At 41.2% G+C, this 19,256-nt stretch overlaps 1 protein-coding gene across 1 annotated transcript in view; it reads right to left on the bottom strand.

The window, feature by feature from the left end:
• Positions 1-12,208: 12,208 nt before the first annotated feature.
• The window catches only part of LOC124380994 (sacsin-like), a 28,885-nt gene continuing 21,837 nt past the window's right edge, over positions 12,209-19,256 (bottom strand). Inside the window, 3 exon segments of the mRNA XM_046842364.1 lie at positions 12,209-18,944; positions 18,946-19,183; positions 19,185-19,254. Of these exon segments, the coding sequence (XP_046698320.1) occupies positions 12,540-18,944; positions 18,946-19,183; positions 19,185-19,254 (6,713 nt within the window). The 3' untranslated portion in view covers positions 12,209-12,539.

Below are 19,256 nucleotides of genomic sequence, written 5' to 3'. Positions count from 1 at the left end.
CCTTTTGACATGTTCTGCATATTTAGCCCCTTTCTACCACTGACTGTATCATTTGGAGATTGTCTTTAAATAATGTGGACATTTTAGAGACTCGGGTAATAGTTGTTTGAGTCTTATTGTCATTAGTGTTAAAAGATGAGGGTCATGGTCAGAAATTTGGATGCTGGAAATTCAAAGCATGTTCAGGACCTGGTGGATTTTCTTTAATGTCTCAAATTAAATGAGACTAATGAACAACAAAACAGAATGTTCATCTTTTATGTAACATTAGAGAGAATTAAGCATTTGGGGTATCTAAACCTTTGAACTAGGTCATTTTATTAAATGGAGTTAGTAATGTAGAATGTGTAGAAATATATTTTGTGATAGTTTTTCAGGGCAGTACTAAATAAACTGCTATGTGTATGATAGTCATATATGTAAATACACAATTACCTTGCTACATGTACATGTCTTCATTAAATTGAAATGTTTCCACAGGACGCTCCTGCTATGCTGCTGTTCGATTCATGCTCAGTGTGGACCGCAAGATTGTGAACGATGACATCACTACTTTCATCGCTGCTGTTTGCCTAATGTTCGGCAGTTACTACTGTTTCAACATTCACTACCCTACTGAACTGGCGTCAGTGCTTGAATTCCTGCAAAGGGATGGAAAGGCACCTAGGAGAGGAGGTTCACTTAATGTTTACAGTGTTTCAATGTTTGTTTGTTTTTCTTTTAAGGTGTTTTTTCATCATCAATCCTGAAAAGGGCACAAAAGTTGTGGAAAAGAAGAACAAAAAGCGACTCCAAGTGAACCCAAGAGTCTTCACCCTAATATCTGACCTTTCGGATCATGAGTGGCGAGAGACTTTGTAAAGGTGGCCTGCAAATGATTATCAAGTTTAAACATTAGAAACATTAAAATGTTAATGACTGAGTTGTAGCCACATGTTTAGTGGTAGCTATACTCTGTAAGCACTTGTGCCTTTGTTCTGCTTTAGTAGTTCTTACTGTAAATGTTTATCTGAACCGTTACCTACTGTATCTTTCCAAGCTCAGTTTAAAGTGGCAGTTAGGTAGCAGAAATGTTTTAAATTCCAAGTCTAAATTTATAATGAGTAGTCTTTCCCGACTGATCTTAATCTGATCTTAAGCCACTGTATACTTCTGTTAAAACACGTGAACAGAAAAATACATTATTGTTTTAAATGCCTGCCAGTCTTTAATAAAAAATACATAGGACCACACTGATGTCCGAGTCTATTAATAGATTTTGATGATTTGATGTAGGTTTGTGTTCATCAATCAGAATGATAGTACTCTTAATAGTTTCTTAGAGGTAAAATCTGAATGTTTAGAAATGTAACTTCTCTAACCCTAGTGTGATCAAATGATGCTTTGAATTCACTGTGGTTGTTTATAATAAAAATAGTTCAACAGCATTTACATATTGAATGTTTTTTTCCTTAATTTAAATTATTTTCCTGTTTGCTTTGTGAAATAATTATAGGTTTGAGCTAATTATTACAAAATAAACCTTTAAATTAAACAGTTTTAAACTGTAAAAAAAAGATGGTTATGAACCGTAATTATTACGATGTAAACCATGTAATTTGACGGGTATAAACTGCTTTTATAACAAGATAAATATTGGTTCAGACAGTTATAAACCGTAAAAAAACCAATTAAAATCCGTAAAATATACAGTACAATGGGTGCAATCCTGTACAACCAATAACGTTCCTACCGTATTTTTTACGGTAAATTTCTGGCAACCACAGCTGCCGTTTTTTTACCGTAAAATGTACAGTTTATTTTTTACAGTGCAGTTAGGAGGATGTCGACTGCTTATATGTATTTGTCTTTTTATGGAATCTAGAGATTAGGTCTCTATGGGGGCCAAAATATTACATCCAAGAAATAATGTCAAAGAAACAAAAAAATTATAAAAAAAAATATTAAAGTAAATTATTCTATAACTTAAGGAGGAAAAATCATTGCACACTTCTCAGAAATAATAAGCAGAGTCTTTAATTTGAGAAATAGGAAAAAATATTCAAGGTCCACTGAGCAAAGCATGGCAAAAACAATAGCACCAACACAAAAGACTGTGGAATTTCAAGAAAAGGGCAGAAGACACAAACTCATGAACCAAAGACCACATGACATAACAAAAACAAACCAACAAAAAGTGACCTAAAAGGGGAACATATCCAGATTCCATATGTAATCATGTTTCCCCAAGGGATGATGACCAGGGGGAAAGGCGTACCATGGCATGGAGTGCCCCATGACTCAGACCACAGAGGTGTCAGAGGCTTCATCATTGTGTTACTACCAGACACTATGGATCCACTACACTTTGCTTACCACCAAAACCACTCTTCTGAGGATGATCCACCTGGACTGTAGAAAAGGGAATTATACGAAAATGCTGTTTGTGGACTACAGTTCAGCGTTTAACACTGTAATTCCCTCCACACTTGCCTTTAAATTGATGGTCTTGTGACTCAACCCACCCATGTGTCAATGGAATTTTCTGACATACAGACCACTAACTACTAACTGCTAACTACTACTAAGGTGGGCAAACACACCTTATCCACCTTCACCCTCAGCACTGGAGCTCCTCAGGGTAGTGTTCTGAGCCCCCTCCTGTACTTGCTCTACACATATGACTGTATGGTCACTTCCAACTCCACCACCATCATTAAGTTTGCTAATGACACTGTTGTGGTGAGCCTGACCTCCAACAATGATGATATGGCCTACCTACTGGAGATTAGAAACCATTAAATATCAATAGGACCCCAGTAGACATAGTGGACAGTTTCTGGTACCTAGATGTTCATATCATGCAAGACCTGTCAGGGGCCTATCACAATGACACCCTGGTTAAGCAGGCCCGGCAGCGTCTGTACAATCTGATATGCTTAAGGGACTTTAAACTATCCTCACAGGTGCTAAGGTCTTTCCCTTTCAGGAACTCGAGCTGTGTCACAATGCTTTGGGAACGCTTCAGCATTGATGTCGCGTCTCTCCATTGGCCGGATTACACACTTGATTCAAAGCATAAACAACATGGAGGTGTTCCCAAAGCATTGCGACACAGCTTGAGTTGGAAGAGCTGGAAGACCAGGAAGCTACAAAGCATACGGCGGAGCCAATGCTAGCTTCTGTTGGTTCATTTAAGCGCTTTTAGTGTGAATCCGTGCAAACATGAGCACTAAAAGCAAACAAAACTTTCAGCTTTTAGCCTGTGTATAGAGTGCTTTTTAAAAAAAAAGCATGCTCACTCGGCTCTCCTCGAAGAGCTCTCTCCCTCACGGCTCTGGCTTGCTGTTGTTGAGGCAATACAGCGTCAGACATCATGAGGCTTACAAAGGAACCTAGCAGAGGGCCTGTAGACAGGTAAGCCTCTCACCTGCTAGGTATTGCACTCGCCCCCCGGCTTCGGAAGCACACTGTTCAGCAGCTTGGTGCTCCAAACTTTCTTCCACCAAGGAGGGAGAGATTATAGAGACTAACGAGTCCACGGACTCCTCCCAGCATGTGCTGTATAGGGTGCTCCTAGAGATAGTGACCTGGGCCGTGTCCACGCCTAAACTAGCTTGGCCGGATGAAGCAATGCACACTTTCAATCCGGGGCCTGCCTTTCTTCCCGGGTTCTGGACACTGAGATGTTGATGTCCTGGAATAGTTCACATGCAGCCTGCCCCCACTACATTAATTTGCTATCTCTCCCCGGTTGAAGCGTCATCCCTCAAGGACCCGGTGCTACCCACTTAGCTGTTGCGGTTGACTTCGGCTCTGGTGGGCAAGGCTTATGCAGCAGCGGGTTGCCTACACAAGATGACTGTGTTGCAGGAGTACAGGATGACCTGCTGCAGGAGTGGATGAGGGATTTGGCTCTGGGGCTGACGATATAAAAAAGCTACGTCGTGCTGCCGACCTAGATCTCAGGGCCACCTAAGAAATAGCCATGGGCATAGGGCAGTCCATATCAGCCTTGGTAGACACAGAAAGGCATCTGTGGCTCACCCTGTTGAATATTCTTTACAGGGGCCCAAGAGGCAGCCCCAGCAGTTTATTCTAATGTGGGCTTTGCAGTGTCAAAAGCAGAGGCACAAGTCCAAGGAGTCCGGCAAGCGGGCCTTGGCTTGGAGGCCTTGACAACCAAAGAGCCTCAGTTTAAGGAGGATGGTGTACACCCCATTATACGGTGCCCATCCCTCCTCAGCACCACCAGGAGTTCAGGCTGTTAACCCTACCACAGGATGTGCTTTAGGGCGCGGGCGCCCTCCTCCACCTCTGCCTAGTTTCATAGTGGATGGAGGAGACCTGCTGCCTCTCAGGAGCCTCCAAAAACTGCAGAGCACTGCTCCAGCTGCTCTGGTCGGGTCAGAGGCCAGTTTACATTTACATTTGGGGCATTTAGCAGAGCAACGTACAAAAGTGCTTTGAGTCTCTAGTAATGAATAAAACAACACTGGTAAGCAAGTTAACAAACTTAATATAAATATAACCCTTGAATTCTACAAGCTTGGAAGTGCTAATTTAAGTATTTCAGGAAGAGGTAGGTCTTCAGTCGTCGCTTGAAGATAGTCAGGGACTCTGCTGTATGGACATCTAGGTAAGGTTCATTCCACCACCTCGGTGCCAAAACAGAGAAGAGCCTTGAAGTGTACTTACCTCTCATTCTGAGAGAAGGAGGTACCAATCGAGCAGTGCTGGAGGATCTCAGACAGCGTGGTGCAGTGTGAGATGTGATAAGGTCACTGAGGTAAGATGGTGCTGGTCCATTTTTGCCTTGTAGGCAAGCATTAGTGTTTTGAATCTGATACGTGCAGCTACTGGAAGCCAGTGAAGAGAGCGCAGTAGTGGGGTGGTGTGGGAGAACTTGGGCTGATTCAACACAAGTCGTGCAGCTGCATTTTGGATCATTTGCCGTGGACGAATAGCGCTCAGGGGAAGACCTGCCAGCAGAGAGTTACAGTAGTCAAGTCTTGAAATGACAAGAGACTGAACAAGCACCTGGGCAGCCTGTGTAGAGAGAAATGGTCAAATCCTTCGGATGTTATAGAGAAGAAATCGACAAGAACGAGCAACATTAGCGACATGTGGGAAGAAGGACAGTTCATTGTCCATAGTTACCCCAAGGTTACGAGCAGTGGCTGAAGGGGAGAGCAGAGAGTCATGAAGTGTTATTTGGAGATCTTGACCTGGAGATGAATCACCTGGGATGACCAGCAGTTCTGTTTTACTGGGCTTTGATTTTTAGTTGGTGAGCACTCATCCATGAAGATATGTCTGTCAAGCATGGTGATATCCGAGCGGAAGCTGTGGTATCTGATGGAGGGAATGAAAAAGATTAGTTGAGTGTCATCTGCATAGCAGTGATAAGAAAACCCATATAAGGATATGACTTCACCAATGGAGTGGGTATAGAGGGAGAAAAGGAGGGGACCAAGTAGCGAGCCTTGTGGGACACAAGTGGTGAGTCTGCACGGGGCAGATGTGGATCCCCTCCATGTTACCTGGTATGAGCAACCTTCCAGGTAGGAAGCAAACCATTCCCATGCTGTTCCACAGATACCAAGGCTCTTGAGGGTTGACAAAAGAGGGTTTTAAAGCTGCCTAATTGGTGCTTATTAGGCTTTATTGCTGCTCCCTGATATCCACAGGTGTTTTCAATACCTGATTGAAAACACTTCATTGAACCTCTGTTCTTCAGAGTGGTAGTCTTTAAGGGGTTGAATAATTATGTCAATGAAGAATTCACAAAAGAAACATTTACTACTGTATTACAAAACTAATTGATGTCATTTTAGTTGCATATGGTTCTTTAAGAAGTCCTTGTAGGATTTCATTCTGAATACAATTACAAATGTACACTAAATTCCCTAAAACCATTTACAGCATTGGGGGTTGAATAATTTTGAACACAACTGTACATAGCCAGATGTTAATGAACCATTGATGATTGCGGAGATGAAGGGGCAGGAGATCTTGTGTGATGGTCTAAAGCATAGTTGAAGGGATTGGATCCAGAGGACAGGTGGTGGGATTGCAAGATTGGATGTCTTGCAGTATCTCATCTTCTCTTAAGGTTGAGAAGCTTGACAGAGACGTAGTGGATTGTCAGTTGTGTTGTGTTGTGTTGGGGAGGAAGTGACGGTCTGGCAGACTTTGGAGGATGGAGCAGGTACAGCAGGGAGGGTTGAGTAATGAAGAGAAGATGTTGTGAAGCTTATGAGGATCTTGTGCAGAGGCCTCAAGCTTTTTCTTGTAGAGATCCATTGACACAGCGGCAGCCTGAGTCCCAGGACCTCCAACTTAGAGGTGAGTGTGGAGGGAATTATAGTGTTAAATGCTGAACTGTAGTCCACAAACAGCATCTTTGTGTAATTCCCGTTTCTTTGGTCCAGGTGGCTGATTGTAGTGTGGAGAAGATGTGCAATTGCGTCCTCAGTCGAACTGTTCTGACGGTACGCAAACTGTAGTGGGTCCAGTGTGTCCGGTAGTGAGGCAGTGATGAAGTCTCTGACCAGTCTCTCGAAGCACTTCATCACTACTGAGGTCAGAGCTACAGGGCGGTAGTCGTTAAGGCAGGCGGGCTGGGGTTTCTTCGGGACAGAAACAATGGTGGACTGTTTGAAACATGAGGGGACAACAGATTGTTCCAGTGAGAGGTTGAATATCTCAGTTAACATCGGTGCTAGCTGGTCAGCGCAGGCTTTCAGAACCCGACCTGTGATGCCATCTGGTCCTGCTGCCTTCCTGGTATTCACGCTCTTGAATGCCCTCCTCACGTCATGCTCCGAGATGGTGAATGTGTTTACCTCTCCGGCTCTCTCTGTGTGCACGCTGGTTGTGCCGCTAGCGCCGCTAGCGTGGTTAGCTGCAGCCTTGAAACGAGCGTAAAAGATGTTTAGCTCATCTGCCAGAGAACCGTCCGCATCCACCATTCTGGAAGATGGTGTTCTATTGTCCGTTATTGTCCTTAGTCCCTGTCACAGGCTCCTAGAGCCACCTTGTTGGAACTGTGACTCTAGTTTCCTCCCGTAGCGCCACTTTGCATCCTTCACCGCTCTGCGAACACTGTAAGATGCAGCCTTGTATTCATCCATGTCCCCGGTGGCGAGCCCCGTGTTGTAGGCAGCGGAGCGGGATCTCAGAGCGTCGCGGATGGTTTTACCCACCCATTGCTTCTGGTTGGGAAACGTTCTAATAGTGTTTTTTTGCACCGTGTCATCTGCTAGTTTCCCGATGTATCCCACAACCACTTCCGTAAACATGTTGACGTCTGCGTCATCCAAAGCATCCTGCAGAGTGGCCACTGATTGGTCAGTCCAGCGCATAACTCCCTCTGAACCGGAGCTTCCTGTTTCAGCTTTTGTTTGTAAACAGGCATGAGGAAGATGCCGGCATGGTCCGATTTCCCAAATGGTGGACGTGGTTGTGCCTTGTAGCTGTTCCTGAATGTTGTATAGCAGTGGTCCAGTGTTCTTTCGCCCCTGGTGGGGCAGGTGATAAAAGTTTGGTAGTGGCACTGTTGAAATCTCCTACCACAATGAGCAATGAGTGTTTGGTGTTGCGTTAGTGTCTCATGTAAGTCCCATACTGCAGTGTCCGTGTCCGCTGCAGGTGGAATATAAACGGCACTGACTATGACCGAGCTGAATTCCCGAGGTAGATAAAAGGGCCGACATTTGATGGTCAATTGTTCCAGATTTCGTGTGCAGGAGCGTGAAAGAGGAACAATGCTAGCGCTGTCACACCAGTGGTTGTTCACCATCAGATACACTTCACCTCCTTTTGACTTCCCCGACTCCAGTGTTCTGTCCATGCAGCAAACCGAGAAAAACTCGGCCGGCTGAATGGCATGGACCGGTATCGCTGGGTTTAGCCATGTCTCGGTGAAGCAGAGAAGGTTGCAGTCCCGAATGTCTCTCTGGAACTTGACCCTTGCCCTGAGGTCGTTGAGCTTGTTCTCCAGTGACTGGACCTTGGCTAACAGGATACTAGGTAAGGAAGCGTGGTGTGCGCGTGCCCTCAGCCTGTTCCTGACGCAGGCTCGTTTTCCTCGCGGATGCTGGTACGGGTCGTGTCCTTTGTTCTCCCTCAGGATCTCGCTCGGCCAGCATGGGTCCTGGTTTAAAAATGGCGAAAGGTGAGTGCATTGTACACCAATAGATATGAGTGTCTCTGTCATATCTAATGATGTCCATCTTGTGTAAATGGAACTAAAACTAGTTAAATAAAAGTATAAAATAAACAAAAAAAGAAAAAACGTAGCCGGAGCAGTTGTGACGGCAGCCGACCTCACCGGCGCCATCTTGAGATCCCGAGATCCCGAGATGTTTACTACTGTTTGGATTTATACTCTATTTTTCAGACTTTCTCTATGCCTACCTGTATTTTCCTGTTATCCAGTGTTTGGACCTTGTTTTTTTTAGATTTGTCTTATTCTGATTGATTGTTGGATTATTAAAGCCTATTAACTTTTATGTTTTCCACATCTAAATTCTACATTCTGCTCCCTTACAGTACTATCTGGACAGTCATTGACTTAGCAGATGGCCTACACGATACTCTGTCCTTTTTGGCTCAGGTCGCCACCTCCCATGAACGCTAGATCAAGGAAATCATGAATGCCACTTAAGAACCTGTGGACCCGTACAGCAGCCGCCTCTTCTGTGGCTTTGATCCTCAACATGCTACAGGCCAACCCCAATTAATCTGGAATATTCTACATGCCAGTGAGTATCCAAGTGGTTACACTCCAGGCTTTGTTGGATTTGGATTCAAGAAATCCTGGTTTGATTCAAGGCTTTTTGAATACTGCAGACCTGGTGAAGGTGAGGTGGTGCATGGGGATATCCATGAATATCCACATGCACCCATAACTATTTGGTTTGGGAGAGCAAAATGTAAAACTCATCCACTAATTCTGGGAATGAATTGGCCAGCCATGCAATGGCTGGTGAGGTGTTGGAAGAAACATTGGTGTCACCTCCGCATCCAGCAGACATAGGGAATTTTTCTTGGGGAATTTCCCACTGTTGCAGATATTTAACAAAACCCCCCCAGCATGCATTTAACCAAGTGAGAGTAATCAATAGTCAGCAAATTCAGCCAAACATAATTCTTTCCTACCACTATTTTGTTATTATTAAAGTTAAGCTGTAACAAGTGATCTGATGGCAGGACATGAAAAAACACTAAACCACCTAGTGGCCCATTTCAATTGGCTGGGTATTCACGGCAACGTGCAACTTTGGTGTCCATCCCAAACATTTGCGCACATTACTAATCGAAGTCTCCTTCGAAAGAATTAGAACAAATCTTAATTGTTCTTAAACCATAAGCCACACAGAAAAATAAATGTCATCCACAAAAATTAGTAGGAAGGACCTTCTAACAGTAAAAATGAAATGTAGTCTGCCCTTGACACAAGGGCAAAACCCGTACTCTGGGTTATTAACACTGGAGAATATCCAACAGGCTCAAGAACAGCAATCTTGACTGTATAATAGAGGCATGCAGCTGCAAGTGTAATAGGGTCATGTGTTACTACCCAAATTGAGCTCTAAATTAATCAGAAAGTGACAAAGACCCTTTCAGGTTACACAGAGAATGGGTCATGATTAGTTTAGGTGCACAGATAGAGTTGATGCACTCCACCAAAACCTCTTGAAACACTGGACAAAGGCAATACCTGTGCCTCTACCAATGGTGATTCCATTTATGGAGGAGCTAGGTTTGGAGTTAAGTCCAAAACATGTGGTTAAACGTCTCTGTGGAGACATTTTTTTTTGCTCATTGGGGGCTCATGGCAAACCCAATAAATTTGGCAATTTGGTGGTTGAAAGTAGAATATATGGGCTTTCACTTGGGTCATGGGCAGGTTCATCCTCAAATTGATAAGACAGCAGTGATTGCAGCCTGCCTGAGACCCAAGTCCAAAAAGGATGAGAGACAGTTCCTGGGGTTGGCAGGCTTTTAGTGAATATTTGTTCCTAATTATTCAGACATCGCCAGCCCACTGACTAATCTCACTATAAAGGGAATGCCAGATCCAGTCCAGTAGACAGAGTAGTGCCCACAGACTTTCATCCAGGTAAAAACTGCATTCTGTGGTGGGCCACTTTGACATTTTCTTTGACTTCTTTTCCCCCTTTTTTTTTTTGCACCCTTCAGTACTATCTGCTGCGATGGGGCTTCACTTTGTTTGGACCATGCCCCGCTCAAATGCCTCATCACATGAACGATACCAACACACATATAACATAGTGGTACCTGCCACCTCAGCCATTCAATTTTAAGGTGGTCCACAGACCAATTTCATCTCACGTCATGAGGGAAGTTGGCTGCAGGCCAGGGAAACCCCTGCCTAAGTTTTTTATTTAAAAAAAAATGTCTGCATGACTCAGGAACAATGTACACATAGAAGTGATTTATTTTCCCAACTACAATTATTTCTCTTGCTTGAGGGTGCAAAGTGGATTGATTTAACCAGGGTTGAGAAATGACCTTGACATTCTTTTAGCTACATCTGGAACAACTAAACAATCTAAATTAGAGTTTTTATCCAGGTTTTTTTTGTTTGTTCAATATAGTGGATATGGTTTAATGTGGTCCATTGAGGAATGTAACTCTCAGCAACTTACACAGCCTACAGACATGGCTGCAGCAGACGACTATTTCTATTACTCGATCACCCAGCTTTTAACTAGATTAAACTGTTTTACTACACACACACACACACACACACACACACACATACACACTGGTTATACAAAGGACCAGTGTTTTAAAACTTTTAAAAATAAAGTAACTTCGTTACCATTACCGTATGGTGCGTTACCCGTTACTTTTTTTAATTAATTAATTTCGGCTGAAGTGTAGACTACAGCCTAACCTGCTTACAGCAGCGTCGCCATTGTAGGATTCGTGGATGAACCACTGTAAACAGGAAAAAGACACATTGTAGAATTGGTGGATGAACCACTGTAAACACGAAGAAGATGCACTGTGGGCGTGTCTCCGTTTATTCAGGTCTGTGCGGCAGTAATGGCGAGTCGAGGCGAGAGCAAGACGAGTTTCTCAAAGAGGAAATATGCTCATTATTTTACTTTAGTTGAGTATAAAGACAAAAACTATTAAGTCAAATGTAAGCTGTGTCTTTCTGGTTCGAAGCTCGTATCTACTGCGATAAACAGCAACTCCAATCTGTTGAAGCTCCTCCAGGACCTCCATGCCTGAGGAGCTAGTAGCTAGAAGCTAACCCGGTGTTCTGTTCTACATTGTTGATAGTTTTCATACTTCAGCTGTGAAAGGAACATTTTTAAGAGCTCAACACAACAGCAGAAGCTACTTTAGTTTTTGATTGTGAATATATTATTCAGCTTGTTTTGTTATTTATTTCAGAAATCCTTGTGATATATTCAGTTTGTGCTGCTCTGACTTTAATAAAATAGTGTTTTAAAAATTAAATTGTGTTTAAGTCAGTTTTGTGTTTGTCTAGACCATAACGCATAAAAGGGCATTAATGGGAACATTAAAGAAGGTTCTTTAAAAAAGTAACTAAAAAGTTACTTTTAACAGTAACGCATTACGTTATGGTGTAAGTAATCAACAAAGTAATGGAGTTACTTTTTGAATGAAGTAACGAGTAACTGTAACTAGTTACTATTTTTTAGTAACGAGCACAACACTGCAAAGGACTTTCATTTACAAATTCCATTAAAAATACAAATTCTGTTCATCATTCAGACTATAGACTATGTTCATTCTATGTTGTTGTTTTTTTTTTTTATTATGTTGTTGATCTTTTTGCTCCATTTATGGATTATCCTGGGTATGTTATTTGCTGATAATCTGACCCTTTGCCTGACCATTTTCAGCACTTGGCCCATATTTTTCAGATGTTAAATAAATCACCCTCAGTCAAGGTGGCAACCTAACCAGAAGAAAAAGAAAACAATAAAAGGTAGGATAACAATATGGTGCCTATGCACCTTTAGTGTTTGCAGACCTTTTGATAAAGATGGATAAAGGTGAAGGGAGCCAACTTCGGTGATGTATCAGGTACTTAGAATAAATGTAGTGTCACAATTAATAAAGCGGTGTATGGCATTCTTTGCCAGAGGTCTGAAGAAATTCACACAAATTCGAAGGTAGTGTCTTGATGTTTTAATGGTGGTGTGTAATAGTAGCATAGCAATACCAATTATTGCATTAAGAAGGTAAAATATCTTTACTATAAATAAAATGTAAATGAGTAAACTAATGTAAAATAAAAGTAAGTAAAATTATAATAACAGTTTGTCTCAGGATCAATGCAAAGAATTTGCATAAATGCATAAATAATGTGTAATGACACTATAAATATTTATGATAAATGATGTTATATAGAAAGCAGAACAAGTAGTTTTTTAGTAAATAGTTTGGTAAATAGTTTTGTGAACATTTTTTAATTGTTTACACTCTAAAATAGAACAATGTTGCTAACGTTACCATAAAAGTATATTTATATATGTATAAATGTATCATATTGTAATATAGTTATTCAGTTTTTCTAGCAGTTTTGTTGCTATGTTTACTGCTTCTTGTGCATCTTCAGTATTGAATCCGTCATTTGGAATGTGGGGTGGTGGGTAGAAGTTTGGGTATTGAGTTCTCTTAGCATCAACACCAATTGACTTCAAATAACTCACAATGTTGGGCAAATCATTAAGGTAGGTAGCATACTTTGATATCTTCTGGGCAAGGCATGTGATGGTGAATGTGGTTCCAGGATGCTGTCCATTCCTTCTAAACTCTGTGGCTATAAGTGCTTTTTCCACTGCCTGGTGCACTTTAAATAGACACCACTCTGGGTACACATTGCATCCAGTGTCGTTCTGAGCAGCATTAAGATCACACTCTGCTTGTCTGTACCAACGCTTAGCTTCCTCTTTATTTGGTCTTGGTGTTTCTTGAAAGTATGACCAAAAATTATACTGCTGTCTGAAATTGTTCCGATAGAATCGCTCCCGTCCCCTTTTGTGACTCTTAGCCTCATAGTTCCATTTTTCATAAAAATCTCTGAAGTTATAAGAATGTGTTGTATTTGATTGTGTTGATGTATTGCATTTGGACTTTCCTTGCTGTAGCTCGTCAATTCTGTTCATCAAATATTTAAATGCTTCAGTGGAAAGCTCCATTTTATCAGGATTCTTGTCTGGATGCCACCTTAAGTACAGGCGTCTAATGGCCTTTGATTTGTCTTCATCGGACATCTTCCAGATCTGTTCCAAGCTCTGGTCAATCTCTATTTTTGCCTCCTCCAAAGTCTGTGGTACAGATTTCTTTGGGGATGGTTCAGAAAGTGATGATTTAGAATCTGATGGTTCAGACTGTGATGGTTCAGACTGTGATGATTCAGACTGTGATGATTCAGACTGTGAGAGCAGTTGGAAAAAGTCTGTGCAGGTAGAATTTCCATAAGGAGCTGATCTTTTTTCTCTTTTAAACTGATAAAGATCAAGGGAGCTAACATCTATGAACTTCTCATCACCTATCTGCATTCTATACCTTGAAGGATTTCGCCTGGTCTCTCCTGGATGCTTATCCAGACACTCCACAACAATGGCAAAAACATATTCATTTTCCAATTCATCCTTACAAAAACCAACATACTCCCCTTTCTCAAAACTGTTGAGGGGGTCCATATCAAGGGAATCATGCCACTCCTCTTGTATAGGAGTTCCTGGGTTTGGACGGAATCCTAGTCCTTTTTCATCACTCACAGTGTTACGAACTCCATGCTGTTCCAGGGCCCGTTCAACATCCTCCATGTTTTCACATAATAAAAGATGTCCAAGTATTGGGAGCGTTAATAAATTCAATATATTTTCCAGAAGAGCATTGATTTCTTTAGTAAGGTACATGTTGACCTCATTCACCACTTTGAGAGCCATGTTATCATTGTGCTTCAAATAGAAAACACACTCGTCTTCCTGCTTTTTCACATAGACCTGAGTTTCCATCGCTGTACCTTCTAGTGGCTGATGATTTAACAGAAGCTCAGTGTGTAAAGCTTGGCAACAGACAATTTGAATTTTCCCGAATGTGCTTTCACACATGTGTGCAGCTTCAGTCTGAGAAATGGTGCCCTTGCTCTGTTCTCTGATCAGACACATAAGACCATGGAGGAATTCACGAGAGGACAGACGCTTTTGAAACCAGCCACTGAATTCACATGAGCTTCCGTAATCACAGTGTTCCACCTGTCCACCAACTAGGTTCACAGAAATGACTCCAGAGAGCAGTTTGGGTTGACTTTGTTTTGGAAGCAACTGCAAAAGCTTTTGATGTTCATATGGATCATCTGTTAGGTGACACTGGTTTAGATTCACAAGAAGCTTCAGCTTTGTTTTCAATGAATTCTCCAGTCTGTTGGCCTGAAAGAAGGTGTCATTGAAAAACAACATACTGGATTCATATAGTTTTCTATCTGTTGAAGGAAGGTATAGTGTGTCCTTTGGAAATTGAGTTAAATTGCCAACCTCTTTTATCAGACAGAAGAGCTGCTGCACAGCACGTTGAACAGTTGCCAGCTGGTTTGGCTGAGTTGTACTTTTATCACTGCACTCAGTATAGATTTCCTTAAGCACAGTACAGAACTGAGAGACAGTAGGCCTTTCTTCAACACCAATCTTCTTAAAGAATTCTGCAAACATTGCATGTTTTGGTTGAATGGGGTACAGGTATGGCCTAAACTCAGTGGCATTAGATAGTGTCAGGACTACCTGACTTGCTTTCACAAGACTTGTGTCATTTTCAACAAGAACAAGAGGGAGGTCAGCCAACAAAGCCTCATTAAAAGGCACAGATTGTAAGTAGGCATATGACTTCTTGAACACTGTAGCTCTTGTCTCTACCAATAACTCTGTTCTGCACTCAGATCCACAAATGTTTTTTAGGTTCTGCATGACCTGCTCTGAGGGTGGTTCATCCAAGGCTCCAGCTGTCCTTAGGGTAGCTAACTCTATTGAAGTTAATGACTTTGTGGGCAGTATTAGCATGGAGGTCCATATAAGGTATTGTTGATCTAGCTGCTTTTCCAGCAGTGATCCTTTGATGGCAACTACATCCCTTTCTTGGGCAAATGCTTTGTGGTAATTACATAGTGTTGGATCAATCTGCACAGCTAGTATGAATTTTATAGTTGAAATTGTTTGCATTAATTTAGACGACTTCTTGGCACCCAAAAAAAGTGCTGTCTTAAGCAATGTTACAGATTTCGTTGCAAGAACCTGCAGTTCAATGTGACCTCTCGCATCTGATTCAATCTGATGGGCAAATTCAATAACCTCCTCTTCAGATACTTCATGCTTTAATCCTAAACTCTTTAGAAGAGATTTTGCACTTGTACTACATTTAAATAGTTTCCAAAAAGTCTCTGGAACAAACTTCTCCTTTGAAAGCATGACTTTGTACAGCTCAACAGTGTCATCAAAGAAGTATGAGGTCATCTGAGGATCACCATTGACGTCCTCAATAAATCTGACATCTCTCAAGGCACAGGCAATGGTGTCTTGGTAGTCCTCATAGCCAGATCTTTGGCTCAGTTCCAGTAGCAGCCTTATTAAATCAATAAGCTGTGTCTGTTTCAGCTTGTGTACTGAAGGAATAATACATTTTACACAGAACTCCAGATCCCCCAAAATGTTAATGTCCAGACATTTTGAGAGGTTTTCATTCACAAGGTTGTTTTTGAGGAAAATGCAGTTGGTGTCATCAAATGTGTACAAGCCTGGAAAATGTTCTTGAAACACTGACTTAAGGATAAAAACATTCTTGTAAGAATCGATTCTTTGCCGCTTTCCACATATTGTCTGAAACAAAGGCAGAGACTTAAACATTCTTTGATACTTGCTTATGTTTTTAGAGGAGCTAATGCTAAGGTCAAGGAAGCGTTGAAGTTCACGTTGAAGCTCATCACTTTCATCACCAGAAAGCAAATCAAATTGTGAATGTGGGATTGTTTCCAGCTGTTTCAGAACAGCACTTCTGTCCTCAATGTTCAAAAGTTCAGGTTGGATATATTTGTAGAAAAATTCCCCAAGCCCCAGAAAAAAGTTACGGTCGATTGTCATGCATCCAAGTTTAATAAGAATGGCAGAAATGTGTTCTTTTGGATCACGAACAATTCTATGCAGGTTTGCAAGTTTTTGCAGAAAGCATGTGTCTTTTTGTCCTGGATGTATCACAGGCAAAATAGGACTGCATGAGAAGTGTTTCTTTATTTCACTTAAGACCTCATTTGTTTTGCCACCTGGGAATTCATTCACTTCATTTTCAAAAAATCTCCATAGATTCTTTAACCATTCTTTCATTTCATTTCCAGCTGTATGAAGCTCATTTGTTACATTAAGCGGTGAATGTTGAAGCTGTTTCTGAAGAACTGGCTTTATAAAACTTTCTGCCACTCGGATGGTTAATTTTTCAAGATATTTTTCTTTTAGCAGAATACATTTGTTCCAAGAATTAACTTGACTGTCTGCAAATTCTGACTTGTGTTCCTGAAAAATGTGAGCAAATTCTGAAATAAGCTTTGGAGAATGGGAGCTGAACTTTCTCAACATCTGATCTTGGGTAAGGAGGAGAGGCAGCCCATTAAGATCAACAGAGCTAGACTCTTTATCCACATCTCTGGTAACAGAGCCAGACAATTCGTCATTACTTAGACAGAATTCCAAGAGCTGTGAACAACTTTTTGAATCTTTGATCAAAGTCTGGTTGATAGGTAATGGTAAATCATCAGTTGTTTGGAAGGGATCATTCATTCTTTTCTGTTTCAAATAGCTGATCACTGAAGAAGAACTGACTTCAGCCACTTTAATACCTGCAGCCTTAAAGCTCTCCATAATGTTTCGAATTTTCATTGAAGATGGTACCAAGTTCATTTCAGTGCGCTCTAAAATGTTGACAATCTCACCATGGCTGTGGTTGGTAAAATATGGTGAATCTGTTGGATCTGGCTTTGAAACACTTGACCAGATATATGTGTACTTTGGATCAAAGTGTTGTGAAGATTTTTGTTCAGCAGCACTTCTAAGAATTGGTATCACAGGAAGGTTACGTCGACTGATTGACTGGTAGATTTCATTGATCATTTCATGCCAAACTGGGGCAACTGTTTTTGACACAATGGGAAAGTAGCTCAAGATAAAGTTCAGATGTGATTTTAGATGCATCAAAATTTTGGGTTCTCCTTTCCTAAAGCTTGTACAGATATTTGTAAGGAGGTCAGTATACAGAGGTGCAATTGTGTTCAGTTGCAGTAATTGATTCCATTTGGTCTTTAAGCTCTCACCATCTTCTTTCCACAGATCTCTTCTAGAGTGATCCACTTCAAAGTTTCCATTCACATGAACAGGAAGACCAGTTTCTCCCGGCAATGGCAAAGAACAAAAAGCCCTTCCATGAAATTTAATTTCTTTAGGTTTTGTGTCTAAACAAGCTGCCAGGCCTGCCTGTGGTATTTTGGCATGGGATTTATCTTCTTCTTGGTTTGGCAGAAACCACCCATATTGCTCTGCTATTATCCACTGGCTTTGTTTTTCTCCTGATGTGATAGAAACTTTATAGATAGCTTGGTGTGGGTTTACACTCCCAGATTTAAGAGAATTGCGAACATGATTATGGAAACCTTCCCTTTGCTCAATGGTGTCCTCTGTGACTTTTTTCTCAATTAGGGAATAATTGCTTTTACTTCCATCCTTGTTTATTTCATGAAAGTGTATTTTGGTGATGTGCTTCAAAAAGAGAATCAGTTCCTCTGGATCTGTTTGTAAAGCCTTTAAAAGTTCCATCATTTCATAATCTCGAACTGCATTTATTGATATTTCTGATTGTTCTGCCATTGCTTCTGTCCTGAGTGGAAGTCTGAACATGGTTCCAGACTGAAGAGGAAAATTTTCAGGAAGAAAGGTATTGTAAACATCCCGAAAAGACATTTTGAAATTTTCATCCATTAAATACATGCAGCCTGGTGACTCTCTGGTTCCAGTTTCCACATATTTCAGGTTTGGATCAGATATGCAGAGATATTCATCACCAGTTAGTATACATGGGCAGTCAGTCAGCTGGTAAACAGAATTAAAACCAAGACCATATTTTCCAGTTCTACCCAAAGTGCCATGTTTTCCTCCTTCTCCTAATTGCTGAATGCCTATCAGGTCTTCATTTGAAAATATTTTATTGTTGTACACACAAAGTGCTGGGCCCTGAAGCATCTCCCATTTTTTCCCAAATAGTTTTTTAGTTCCATGCTTTCGTTTATCCCATACAAAATGGATTTCTGTTGCTTCTGCATCATCAGCATTCTGAAGGAGTTCTTTCAGGAATATCTTTCTTGGCTGGATAAGCTTCAATTATGTTTTGATCCGAACAGTTAGTTTCTCATGTTGTCCGAACGGTAGGGGAGAAAACTCATTCACTAGATGATTTTTCAAAGTATTGTGTATTGTTGTTTCTACATTAAAATAGCAAGCAACCTCCCGAGGTATTAGTTTATGACAGAATGCTACCCCAGCTTGCACTGGCATCCAAGGACTGTCGTTAAATTTCAGCTTGCTTGACTTTGTCAACACTCCTTTTTCATCAGGAATTAAACAGTCTTCAACATATTCTTCTCGAGAGCCATACAGCCCTTCAATAAGTATATGAAGACACACATGAAGATCTCTTTCTTTGAGTTGTCTTGAATTAATACTCATTTTCTGAAGGACAGCAACAAGTTGCTTTGTAGTAAACTGACTTTTGATGCCAACACAGTTCCAGAGCTTCTCAAATTTGGACAGAATGGTGGGAAGAAAATAGAGGTATGGCTTTTCTTCAAATGTGCCACCCATTGCCACTGACTGCACATTCACAAAACAACCATCAATCAGTACAAATGGGTTTGGATTGTGCATATTCAATAATAACAGTAGGAACACCATCATTCAACAGATATTTGTTGAGGTAGTCATAACAACTCATGGCAATATTAAAGAGTTCAGAATTTTCAAATGATTTGACATGATGATGTGCTTCTTTGAGTTGTCTGAGTACTAACTCAATTGGTGGGGTCTTCATCACTCCCAATTTTGCCAGAACTGGGTCATCTGGTCTTAAACCTAGATTTAATCGATCGAGTAAATTCTGTCATATTTACCAACTGGTGGCACTGGTCATCATAGATTTCGGAAGGTTTTCTAAGTTCAGACATTACT

The sequence above is a fragment of the Silurus meridionalis genome, chromosome 3 (assembly GCF_014805685.1).
Source record: "Silurus meridionalis isolate SWU-2019-XX chromosome 3, ASM1480568v1, whole genome shotgun sequence".
Lineage (NCBI taxonomy): Eukaryota > Metazoa > Chordata > Actinopteri > Siluriformes > Siluridae > Silurus > Silurus meridionalis.
Note: the sequence above shows the minus strand (reverse complement) of the source record. Positions and strands in the feature narration are given on the sequence as shown.